This window comes from Convolutriloba macropyga, chromosome 3, assembly GCF_964194025.1.
Source record: "Convolutriloba macropyga chromosome 3, txConMacr16.3, whole genome shotgun sequence".
NCBI classification, from domain to species: Eukaryota; Metazoa; Xenacoelomorpha; order Acoela; family Convolutidae; genus Convolutriloba; species Convolutriloba macropyga.
Window position 1 is genome coordinate 16,857,908 of NC_134470.1, and position 13,163 is coordinate 16,871,070.

General features: G+C 35.2%; 1 protein-coding gene across 1 annotated transcript; it reads left to right on the forward strand.

The window, feature by feature from the left end:
* The first annotated feature begins 1,113 nt into the window (after positions 1-1,113).
* LOC142336007 (ras-like GTP-binding protein Rho1) lies at positions 1,114-12,648 on the forward strand. The gene is made up of 4 exons (XM_075384455.1): positions 1,114-1,723; positions 7,207-7,409; positions 12,112-12,231; positions 12,473-12,648. Exons 1-4 carry the CDS (start codon positions 1,459-1,461, stop codon positions 12,542-12,544), a joined length of 660 nt encoding a protein of 219 aa, XP_075240570.1. The 5' UTR covers positions 1,114-1,458; the 3' UTR covers positions 12,545-12,648.
* The last annotated feature ends 515 nt before the right edge of the window (positions 12,649-13,163 follow it).

Sequence of the window (13,163 nt, forward strand, 5' to 3'; positions counted from 1 at the left end):
CGGTAGTGTCTGCTGAAAAAACAATAGGCAAAATTTTTGTTATAATGGGAGAAACAGAAATAAATTGTCGTCAAAAATTTGGTGTTCTCGTTCTTTCTTATCTGAGATTAATATTGAAGGTACGCTTTTATTTAATATTTATACATTGATTATCAATTGAAGGGTTGGATCATTGTGTTAACACACATTACCGATTCTTCTGGCAACGGTTTAAAACGAATACAACTTTTTTACTATTTTAGAAAAACTACAATTCCAGCAAAGTTTGAACAAGTTAATGAAAATTTTGTATCCAAAACCGCATAAATATTTCTCCCTTTTGCATATTTTCACAGATTAAACAAAAACTGACGAACGCCGGATGAGTCGCTCTCGGACGATAAGCGGGGCAATTTAATCAATGGAGGTGCAGCTTGAAATGTTTCATGGGTCCACAAAACAAACCCACAGGGTCCCCCGAACCTCCAGGGTGTTAGTCTGTCATCTTAACCCCTTAGTTACAATGGCTTTGATTCTCTTTCACTCACAATCTTTTTGATATTAGCGGCAAACTTTCTTTTAAAATGAGAGCAACTCAGATGAAGAAAATGAAGAACTCAGGCGAGTCGCTCAAGAAGTCAAAGAATGTTCTATAACAAAAGCGCTCAAGCAAAAAAGTTGTATATAAAAGACATAAACGTTTACATAAATTGTTCGAACTTCGTTCGAGAGCAATTAATTAGCTAAATTACTGTTAGAACACTCGACATAGATTCTGCCGAGAGCAGACGAGGGGTTTAAAATATTTTCAAATGAACATACAATTTCTCTCGTTTTTCAATTTCTGCATTACAACTTTTAGTCCCATATTATTCAGCCCTGATTGACAACAACAACGTGTCGAGCCAATTTCACGCCACTTTTCCCGAGAGCCTAATTTTGCATATGAAATTGATTACTTAGCTTGAAAGCACAAATCAAAGTTTTGCGGCAGATTCGAAATGGTTACTCAACTCTAAAAGCTAAACTATAAAACAAAACCTAAAGCGCCTAACCATTAGAAAATGCATTTCAAAAATGAGATTATGCAAGTGTTAAAATACCGATCTTTTATATTAACGATAACCCTATTTAACTACGTTTCATTCCATATCAATTTCAATGAATAATGATCGATTTCTCAGGACTATCAAAATAGTAACATAAAACAGAAACGTAAGATGATCATTGGAACCCAAGCAAATACTGTCAAATGCAAAACTATCCAAATATAGTACTTCTCATAGAGCAAATTTAACGATATTGATACACCGAGAGACGTAGCTTACTGCGCATCTTTGTACAAGTCAATGATTGTTATTTATTATAACCTAGATACAACCAATATTCAATAGTTAAGTTTGAACCAGGCGCAATTGCGACGTTTTTCAAGGATTACGGATACTTTCAAACCGAATCATTGCGATTCACATTGAGAAAATGAGCTCCAAACTAAAGTCCCAATCATCAAAGCGTAGTAGCGACAAACAAGGCGCTTCAAACTCTTTTATCTCGACCACGAAGAGAGTGCGCAAGTCACTGGTAGTTGTGGGAGACGGTATGATTGGGAAAAGTTGTCTTTTACAAGTTTATGTCAATGGCGAGTTTTACGAGAACTATCAGCCGACAGTGTTTGAAAACTGTTGTGTTGATATTCCTGTGAGCAATACAGCTGTCGTGGACATGACAATACATGACACAGCAGGTATGACAATTTTGACATCAATTGTTTGCAATCAGAACTTCCATTTGGGGGGAGGGGCTGTTTCTTGACAAAAAAATATTTGCGCCTGTGTTGTAAGATGATCAACTAAATCCATGGATCTTAGTGAAAATCATTAAGATTAAATTAGCATATTAACAGTTAATTGGATTTTACATTAAACTCCTTCAAGTACTGATATCTTTATAAACATCATCGACTTATGTCAGATGAATAACTTCTCAACGACTGGAGGGATCAATAAAAAGCTGGTTCAACAATGGAGGCATTACCTCATGGGCTTAAATGATCTTCCTAGAGCTAATATTTCAACACTGCGAGACTTCAAAAGAAACAATAAAATCCAACACCAAAAAAGATTTTTCTGGTCTGACAGCATGAAAAAATCCCTTGAATAGTAACGTGGGAGCTTTTAAAAGTTATTTTTGTTCCGACCCCTCTTGAGGGGGGAGGAACTATATACTCAAATGGTTTTTTTTGTTCAGTCAATTTTCGCCGATCGATATATTCATCGTAGAGAGTTGAGACTGGTATATTTAGAAAGCTCGTCCAGCGTAGAATATGAAATCAAAAAGATTTTTTTAATTTTCGTTTTCTACAGCGAGTTAACGAGGTTTAAACTTCTGAGAAAATTAGAGTGAATTCACGTTGTTTTTATTCACATTTTCCAAAATTTTTGCCTAAATTTTTGTCAATTTTGCTAAAATTTGTAAAAATTTTAAGAATAGTGTCGTTGATTTTATTTTTAAAGACAAACAAGCTTTGTTGATTATTTTGATTTAATTTTTTGGTCGAAAATTCTGGCTAAATATTTCAAAATTCAGCATCTTTCATCAAAAACAGCACGAAATAAGCTACTTTAGCCCACTTTGATAAAAATTTGCCGGCAGTACAGCCCCAAACAACACTAATACAACCTTTGTAGACTCAGTAGGGGGGCTATTTTTACTTCAACTTCCGCTGAGAGTGCTCTGTAATTAAAACTTTGCAGTTTTTTGCTAATTTTACTCGTTGATTCTCAAAAACGCAGAATTTATTTCTGAGGTTTTTAACTAACAAATTATCTATATCTACAACCTTCGAAAAATCAATTGCTCCTAACGGATAACAAGCATTAGCCGGGCTAGTTTTGGGCCAATCTTGGACTGTAAAAATCCAAAACGATTTCGGATTTTAATCAGTCGGTCTTTTTTTGAAAAAAAACCTTTTTATTATTAATAAAGAACAGAACATATCAAATCAAAGCTCAGAAGTGATAGGTCCAATTGGCCTCCTAAGCAGCTACAAGCTAATGCATTTAGTTTTTTACTTCAAAGTTCATGGTCGTTTCGACTTTTAAAATTAATTGATTTATAAATAAATAATGGCTTAATAATCTTTTCCTATTCTTTTCTTAATTTGGTCAACTTGTAGCTTAGTGTCTGCAAAGAAAGAATTCTTCTGCATTCTACTGATTTAAAATTTAGTCTCGATTGCGTTTTTAAGCTTGAAGTCATTGTTTTCTGGTTTTGATACTACTAGATTTCAGATTTTTTTTGTTTTTAGATATTTGCCAGTTTTTCACGTTTTCTCGTTTTGTCACATTATCACATTATTGACAGTTCTCATATCACTTTATTAGTGTTCAAAATAAGACACAACTGAACATATTAAAATCCTGAAAGATATAGATTATCGTTTGACGACCTCGACACCTCTTTCTTGAAGAAATTAATTGAATTTTTTAATTTTGTCTTCAACTGTCATTTTTACGTTGTCGTTTTGGTCGTATGAAATTTCCTGTATAGTGATAGGTTTCATTGGCTTTTCATGGAAGAATAGATGCGCCGATATTCTGATATTATTAGATAGATGCTGGCTTTCATGACTTTGAAAACCAAAAACATCATTTTCCAAAACTAAAAAAAAAACTTTTTAACTTCGCAATTTTGTTTTTTATTTTTCTTTTTGTTACCTAATCTCGTTAATTGAAGTTGAAATATGACATTATGGGTGTCAAGGGAAGGTGTAAAAATTGGTTGCTGTCCCAAAATCTATTATTAAAGAATTCGTTATGACCTTACTGGCTTCGACAAAAAAAAAGTAAATAAACTTGATTTTTGTCATATTTGACGTTCTTTTTGCAGACGCAAGACATATTCTGAATAATTGCAGGTCTCAAGGGCTTCCTTTGGATTAAAAAACGACGTTGTTTAAATATTTCATTTTGTAATTAATGTCTTTCATGACTTTGGATGTAATTTTGTTTCGAAAAAAAATCAAAATTATTTTGCCCTTTTCTCTTTTTTGTCTACTTGTTACTTAGTCTCACTAATGAAGGGCCACTTACTAAATTATTGGAGAAGGCACAATCGAATTTATTTCTAGGGCCAAAATATGGCTTGACGGTTTTGACAGCGTTTTCTGGCAAGTTTGATTTTTTTGTTTCTTTTTAGCCGCTTAAAAAATTGGATAAGGACAGGTCCTAATGCCCTTCTATAGAAGCATTGGTAATCGTTAACATTTGGGATATTTTTTCTTGATTTCTAATGGTTTTAATTGCTTTGAAGTTAATTGTTTCAAAAAAATAAGCAATTTTTTTTAACTTTACTGTTTTTGCTCTTTTTTTGTCTAATTATTACCAAACCTTTTCATGGACTGGTCCCATATCTTTTTTGGTGATTCATTAGTTATTTTGTTTTATTTTAGGTTTATCTGACGGTATATTGACTTTGTTATTAAGTTTTGTTTTTTAAAACGGACATAAAGTTTTTGATGTAATTAATGTTTGTTGTTGTTGTTTGATTTTGCTGTTCGTCTTGACTCGCTTTCTTAATATTGGCATATCAAAGCAGTCTAATGCATCAGTTTTTAATCCACTGAGTTATTTGCTTTGGAGGCTATCTTATCGCTCATACACAATTTCTTTGAAAAATACTTGAAAAATACACAATTTCTTGCTAGTATACTTAACCACCGGGTTATAATTTTGATTTACTTGTTTTTAAAAAAACCCAAGCACTCTGTTTGAACTTCAACAGTAAACTAACGCTAATAAGCTAAGTTGCTTAAAATTTTAAGAGACTGCTTATTGATTCGCAAAAATAAGACGTCAGGCATGAAAAAATTACTAAATTTAGTCAGACAAGGCGAAAAAATGGGTATTACAAAACATTTCATTAAAAGACCAAAGGGCTCAATCACAATAAACTTTATGTGAGAGAAATTAATAATTATAAAGTTCTCATATCGAGGCTCCAATTAGGGTGATGTCAAAATCAATTTTGAGTAAAGACCTGAGCTAACTAAGCGACAGCACAATTTCGCGAGCCTTTTTGTATTATATTTGTAATGAATTTATTTCCAAATGCAGTGACTGTGCAATCAGAGCACAAATAGCGTTCAGATTATCCGCCTACAAATGGCCGGTTTTATTTTAAGCAACCTTAAACATTTGATGGAGATAATTTATATAAGTAGATATGACAAAATAATAACGGGAGCCCAGGTAAAACTCGTATAACCTAACAAATTATTAGAATCTCGACTGCTCTGTTTGCTAAAAAACAGTTACGTAGACAGCATTACTGAGATGAAAACTCTTTACTAATTTCTCGAGATGCTTTGAGTTTATTTGCAGTTTGGAAGTACCACTCGGGCACGGGACACGTTTAGACCCAAAAGGTAGTTTAAAATATTAGACCCACGGTAAACTACAGTGTGTCCAATTTTAGTAGATTTAACATAGGGTAGTTTAAAGATCCCCAAATTCAAGCATCTTGAGCCCATTGACTGCGTATCTTTAACTGTGAAAAAAGAATTCAAAATAGCTCTTGGACAAATGTTACTAGTAGCTTGAACAGAGAATTTCAAGAGTTCCGGTGGTGTGCATGTCACATATATTTAATGTTCGGTCATTTGAAATAACTCATTGGTGTGCGACATCTTCGATTTGAAAAAGATTATTTTAATTACCTTCTGCATATTGGCAGTAATTGAATTTTTGATGTGCATCCATACACAAGAAGACAGTATGAAATAATAAGTTTCACGTACACGCTATAATAACAAAATTTCTAGTTACCAATTGAGGATGTCTCAATAAAACTGATATATGTTTTGATACTTCCATCACAACTTTCTGTACATGATGCAAAAATTTGAGTTTATGATTTAATTAAACACCCAAAAAATTGACTTCCCTCTGCTTATCTAATATTTGCCCACTCAAATTCACATGATATGGTCAACTGATCTGTAATACCTGCGTTTTTTTGAATGTTCAAAGCGAGCCCATGTGTGTCTGTTCAATCTATTACATTTTCAACTTCATCACAGACTAAACGCATCATCTTGTTTAATTGGGCATAAACTCAAGAAGTTTAAAAAGTTATTGAAGTCGCTCAAAAAACTATGTAAAAAACATTCAACGATAAACTAATAAAGCAGACTAAAATGCACTCCGCAGAAGCCTTTTTATTAGGGACCTTTATTACACAAATGAGTTCCTTTGAACTGAATCAAATTAAACTTAAGTTTTTAAGTGCAAAAGACATTTCATTGCTTGAGATAAGTCAGGTATGATCAAAATTTAATCACGCAAACGACCATAAAATTTTGGCGAGCAAAAAAACTGGGCGAAATATATATGCACCATTCTGCCAGGAGCTCTTTTGAAAAACGAAAAGCCATTCACTGAACGCAGCGCATGATCAAAAAATTTCAGAAACAGTTCACACGGCAATTTTTTTCACTTTTGCTTTTAGGGCAAAACGCTATCTGAAAGAATAGTACTTCCGGTGAAAAATCCCCAAGTAAAGCATTACTCAATAGACATTTGTTTTAAAATACGCGTGAGCGATTTGCACATTTCTCATTATCCACGCCGCTCAATGCAGCCTCCTTTATGACAAATTTCAGAACATACACCAACTACTGTTGAACGAATTGCTCTCTAAATCCGGGGGGGGGGGGGGGGGGTAAAAGTGGGGCGATGTTTCAAAATCGCTATCTGCCTTCACGAGAGTTGAACAACAGCTTCGCTGAAACGTGCACTAAGAGCTGAGTGAAGCTGTAGGGATGGCTTATTCCTTCTCTGGTTTTAGCAATTTATACCATTGAAAGTCAAATCACTCAAGCGAGCAAAAGAACCTCTAGAAAACGGTCAAGCAAATTTTTTGTATAAAAACAACGTTTGCAAAAATTGCTGCAAACTTGCTTCGGGAGCGATTAATAAACACTAACCCCAATAAGATGGAGCTGTTAAGTTAAACCCCCAGGGGTCCTTTTATCAGATCACCGGACAATCAATTAAACGCTGTGTTTCAGCATACGTATCTCCTGTGATTGTCGCTTCCCCTTTTTCCATAACAAGTAAAAGACGGCAACCCTATCAACATCTTCTAAATTTTCTTTGCGAGACTGCAAGGATTTCAGCAAACCTATTTTGAGGGGTTTTAACCTTCTAAGCAATTAATTGTTTACAGGGCAAGAGGAATACAGCCAGCTGAGACCTTTCTCCTACCATGCTGCAGATGTTTGTCTCATTTGCTTTGCAGTTGACAACCCCGATTCCCTTGACAACATCGAGGACATGTGGTTTCCAGAGGTTAAGAAGTTCTGCCCCGAAGCCAGGAACATCCTGGTAGCATTGAAGAAGGACCTCAGATACGACCAAGACACAATCAAGGTAATTGTAAAACAGTAAATGCCGCAACCAACTCGAGTGTAAAGAACTGTTGGGGGTCAAAGTACGCTCAATTACTGGATACGAAGGAACAGTACTAGATGAGAACCAGTATCTGGCACTTGCAAGCCTAGTGTGTTGACCACTACACCAACAGCTCTCGAATTTGAAACGAAGGCTAGAAGAATTCTTATTCTTCTAGCCTTCATTTCTATAGCCAACTTCACGTTCAAAAAATAGCGTCTTGGGAAGCTTATCTAATGCAAATTTAATTTCGGTTATTCTCTCTCACCCTTTCCCCGCATTTTTCAACGGACTTTTGGAAGTATAAGGGTAATGAGAAGCTTCAATTCCGAATGAGTGCAATTTAGATCACTCAAGAATCGTGGAGGTACGTGTGAACAATGCAAAACAAAAAATCTAATCGATTAGACAAAAAATTGAAACGTAGAGAAGTAAGGCCAAATTACAAGGTAGGCCAATTTTTATTAACTTAAATATAAAGTACGAAAATATTGGATCTATTCTGTTTTGCCCCCCCCCCCTCAACTTAGTGGGCTTATCTTTTACGCCCCCCCCCCTCCAGTCGCACATGCTATATGGTGGGCATGGTAACGTGCTATATAACAAGATGTAATTTGTAACTGGGGGGGGGGGGGACGTAAAAAAAAAACAAAATAATTATTGTAACACCTTTCTAATGATATAAAAAAAACACTATTTCGTGAAAGCGTCATGCATTTACAGTAAAGTCTAGCCTTGCCTCCTGAAGAGCTAAATCAGCGAGAAGACATGTTAAGCATTATTAATACAGGCTTATTCGATAATTTTCTTGGAGGAGCCCAGCCAACTGGTTAGACGCAAAATTATAGGAACACGGCCTAAATATATGAAAAACAAAAAACTTTCAAGAATTTAATTTGTAATTCAAAACTATCTCTGTATATAAACTATGATAATTTGGTAAATTTCTGAAACTGGCTCCTTAAATGATTTTTGGAATCAACAGTGGCACTTCTTTTTGATATTTGATGAATCTCTGTCCATATCTGCTCACAGAAATATCTTCTGTCAACTTAATCGAGCTGTTGAACAGAATAATGTACTGTACAGTTCCAATCCAACACCAATTAAGTACACTTGACCAATTCCCTACATCCAAGGTATAGAAGCAGAGACAGAACCAAAATAGGTTCTCGCAGAGGTAGTTTGGGTGTCTGCAATAAGCGAAAAGCCCACTTTGACAGAATCCTGAAACTTTGCCCAATTGTTTGTCCCTATGGAACACATTACGCTGGTGATCAGCGATAGCCTCAACTACTACAAAACTAAGCATCAGGGCCGTTAGAATGCAGTCTTTAACCAACTGCCACGTCCTCAGTTCTTGATCTACATAACAGCGAGTTTGAGTTTCAGATCCCCGACAACATTTTACGTTCAGATACATAACAGGTGATGAGACACAAAGCAGCAGAAAATTTTGATACAGACTGATGAACCCGAAATTAAACAGGCACCAAGTCCATTTCATGATTCGTTTTCCGGAAACTCTATCTTTGTATGAAAAGTTCGGCCAATTTCGAACAACTTCCCACCTGTAATCTTCCTCTCCCTTCCAAGGGGGCCATTTATAGCCACCCCTAAGGAAGAAGTTTATAGTTAATCTGGCCCCCCAAACAAGGATGACCATGAACATTTGCAGAGATGCTGGAAAAGCATCACAGGTCGATTCACTTAACCAAATACCAGAATAAATGACCGGCAAAATGGACCATAGCTTGTCAAGTTGACTGTAATTATCTGTAAGAGAGCTCGCGACGAAGCATGCAAGCGTGGAGATAAGAAAAACAGCAACGGTTGCTGTAGCTTTTGTGTCCTCAATTGAAATTGACTGCAGTAAGCTTAAATCCATCACATACCTGGAAAAGTTGATCAATTGACGTTTCACAAAATGTGTTGCTGATTCCCTGCTGCTGTCATCAATTTAAACTGCTTTGCTCGCGTGAAAACTAATCCCGTGCATTTACCCGTTGCTAGTTCAATTTCGTTAAACTTCATCCAGCCTTATAAATGTTGCATATCGACTAACTTTTCTAACTGTTGCTAATAGCTAGAACATTCAAATCATTAAAAAAATACAAACATAAACACGCAGCCACTTCGGTAAAGTCGTATTCAAATATGCAGAAAGTAAGAGGCCTAAGAGAATAACTATGAGTTCAGCAAATCGACAAGTCAAGCGTGCAGCACTTCGCGTTATCTACTCTGACAAAATTTGTAATCATTATGATTTTACGACTTTCAACGAGCAACCCGTAACCACTCACTGCTTGGAGCGAAATTCATTAAAAAATCAAAATGAGGAAATCTCGGCACCTGGGAAAACTTTGCATTGAAGACTGCTAAGTCTGAAAGTTGTTACCCAGGTTTTGTAAATTGTATTTAAGAAGAACAACAAACTTCTTCAACAATCCCCCTTAAGCAAAAAAAAACTGTTTTCATCAAAAAACTGTAGATTTTTTTCATTTTGAAACGGTTTTTAAGTTGCTCACTTTCGGTATTTCCGTTAGCTCAGTTTGTTCGAAGTTGGTGCTGTGTAAGACCAATTTAAATTTATGGAGCTATAATAATAATAATAATAATAATAATAATAATAATAATAATAATAATAATAATAATAATAATAATAATAATAATAATAATAATAATAATAATAATAATAATAATAATAAAATAACAATAATAATAATAATAATAATAATAATAATAATAAAGAATTTAGAGCAAAATCTCATGGGTCCCTGGACCCTCAGTTTCAGCAGTTCTAAGCTGGTAGTTTAAGAGAAATTGAGTTTTTTCACTTCTTTGCATTTGGTACATCCGCAAACAATTCTCCATGTACATGAGATATTCTCGTCATATTCATTGTGAAAGTACAGAAAGTAAAGATCCAAAAGTTTATTCTTGGAATCTTCTTTAAACAAAATTTCACTTTTGAAAAAATCTAAAATATTGGCAACATTACAGGCTCGCATCCAAAAATCGGACTAGCATTTTTAAACCAAAATTGAGGCACTGGAAATTTCGAGTTGTCTGCGCTCTTGTGTTTCCGATATCTGATAGTGAGACGTATTTATTATGCCAGTCGATGTCAACTTTTCCAGACAGTATACTAGCAAACAATAGGACGACATGCAACTCTTGATAAAGTGATAATGGTAAAATCTTAAGAATCACTAGACTACAATTGTATGATTGCTGTGTTTTCGCAACAAAAATCCATGCCACTTTCTTCTAAACGCTTTCAATTAAAGTTAGATGCGATTTGCTTGGTTTCCGTAGTTGTGAACCGTAACTGAGAACGGGCACAATGAAGCTTCTGTAGGCATTTTTCTTGTTGCTTAAGGTTGTCTTCACTAAATTTCGTTTGATGGCATAAATTGCTTTCAACTTTTCTACCCGTTTTTTTTGCATGTTCTGACCAGGTGAGGTTTTCTAATACAATAATACCTAAGTCTTTCATGAATGGTGTGCTAACAAAAAGAAAATTTACAACTTTCAGACATGTAGCTGGATATACTTTGTTTTCGCAAAGTTTACGGCCATGAAGTTGTCGCGCCACTTGAGAATCTTTCTAAGGTTTAGTCCTATAGTAATGCAATCGGTTCCGATCAGTTTGAAATCGTCTGCATATCCGTAGTTAACACAGCTCGGAAGATTATTGATAAAATTTGCAAAAAGCAGGAGCCCGAGAGTTGAACCCTGTGGCACTTTGCTCAATACGGGAAGTTCTTGTGAAACAAAGTCCTGAATTCTGACAGTTTACCTTCTGTTGTCCAAGTAACTTTGCAACAACTTGTGACAATTCCCTCCTATTCCAATTAGGGCTAACTTCTCTAGAAGTAGAGAATGATCAACTTTGTCGAAAGCTTTTTGAAAGTCAACATAGAGAGCAATCAGGTATTGTGTCGGGACTGACAAAGCTGATGTATAGTTGGTGAAGATATTCTGATAAATTTGTGATGGTTGAGGGTCTTAAGCAGAAACCGTGTTGTCGAATTGAAAACAATGTACATAAAACAGGGTAGATTTTGTCAAAGATCAATTTCTCTAGAACTCTTGATAAGGCAGATAGGAGGCTAATTGGGCGATAATTTGATACCTGTGGTTTGTTTCCATCTTTGTGCAGTGGGATTATCTCACTCAGTTTCCAGGCAGTAGATAAATTTCCCTTGTTGGTGATGGTATTAAAAAGGAGATGTAATGAGTCTGGCAATGACCTAGCACAGCGTTTTAGAAGGAGGTTACCAATTCTATCCGGTCCTTCAGCTTTATTTACATCAAGATTTTTCAAGATTTCTAAGATCTATGGCCATTGAGTTATGGCCCCTTATGGAGTTAAGACCACGAATTCTTTTTCTCTCATTTTCGTTTGTCTATTTTCATTTAGTGAAAATCAAATTTTGAACTATAAAACATTCTTCATTTTGATTATAAAAATTGGATTTTTTTATTTCAGCAAAATTTCGATGAAAGGAATTGTGCTAAGACACATTACCCAGCTTCCTCTTTAGGAATGTAATCAATTTCTGATTATTAAAAGCATATACTTTACTAACATAGCATCTTAATTACATCATCTTGCTTTTAAAATACCGAAAGATAAAGCTATCACACACTTTAGTGAAATTTTATACCTTTTCAGGCCTTGCACAAAAAGGGTAGAAAGCCACTGACTCAGGAAGAAGGCGTGAGAATGGCAGACAAAATTGGCGCTTACAGCTACTTTGAATGCTCGGCCAAGTTCAAAGACGGAGTTGATCAGGTATGTTAAATCTAATCAATTCTAATCAAACCTCGCCAGGTTCTCATCGAGTCATATTTTATTAATTTTTTGGATTTACCCTTTTAAACATATTTTGTCCCAATATGTTCACAAAGATTAAAGGAAAAGGACAAAGATTATAGGGGGAAAAGACATTTTTGCCTGAACAAAGTCATGTGAAAGCTTTGAAGCATATAGCCACAAATAGGTGAAACCAAATCATTTAACAACTCTATTTCAGGTTTTCACTGTAGCAGCTTCACTGGCGATGGAGCCGAAATCCAGCGAAAAAGAGAGATGTCGGCTAATGTAGGACCCATACAATTGGCTGCAGACAGCTATTTCAAACTTCACATTTGCTAATTAATATCAAATTCACATCTTTCAATTCAACCAATTAATCAAAAAACATTCCGCGAGAACAGTAAATGATAGAAACAAATTTGCATATGCTCATGGCAATTCATAGCACACTAATGTAAGAGTATAGGGAACAAAAAAAACTAACAAAAAGTGGTTGAAGAGAAGTACCACTTTCCTCAAAAAAACCCAAAGAAAGCAGCCAGCATCTACTTTCCGGGTGTTTTTATCTCAAAACATACAAATTCTCACATATCTGTGCATTCATACTTATTCATTTTTCATTGCGATATGAAAGAATGTATTGAAGTGTGAGAGAGAGAGAGAGAATGGCGCGAGACTTAAAGATAGCAGAAAGATTGCTATAGAGTAACATACTGCTTTAAAGAACTGTGGTCTCAAGATATGAAGGGGAAATCTCGGTTTGTTTACTAGAGATACGATGTCTTAACTTAATTTAGACCTGCATTATTTCTGAAGTCTGCAGAAAAATAACCATCAGATAGAGTGAGATATCCTCGGATCTCTATGACTGGAGCTAGAACTTCAGAGCTAGCACTTCAGCTTCAGAG

Bases quoted from the DNA above. Each gene is read 5' to 3' on its own strand.
- LOC142336007 (XM_075384455.1), top strand. From the start codon at position 1,459: ATGAGCTCCAAACTAAAGTCCCAATCATCAAAGCGTAGTAGCGACAAA. The intron at 7,410-12,111 runs GTAATTGTAAAA...ATACCTTTTCAG, and splicing joins ACGACCAAGACACAATCAAG to GCCTTGCACAAAAAGGGTAG. The intron at 12,232-12,472 runs GTATGTTAAATC...ACTCTATTTCAG, and splicing joins TCAAAGACGGAGTTGATCAG to GTTTTCACTGTAGCAGCTTC.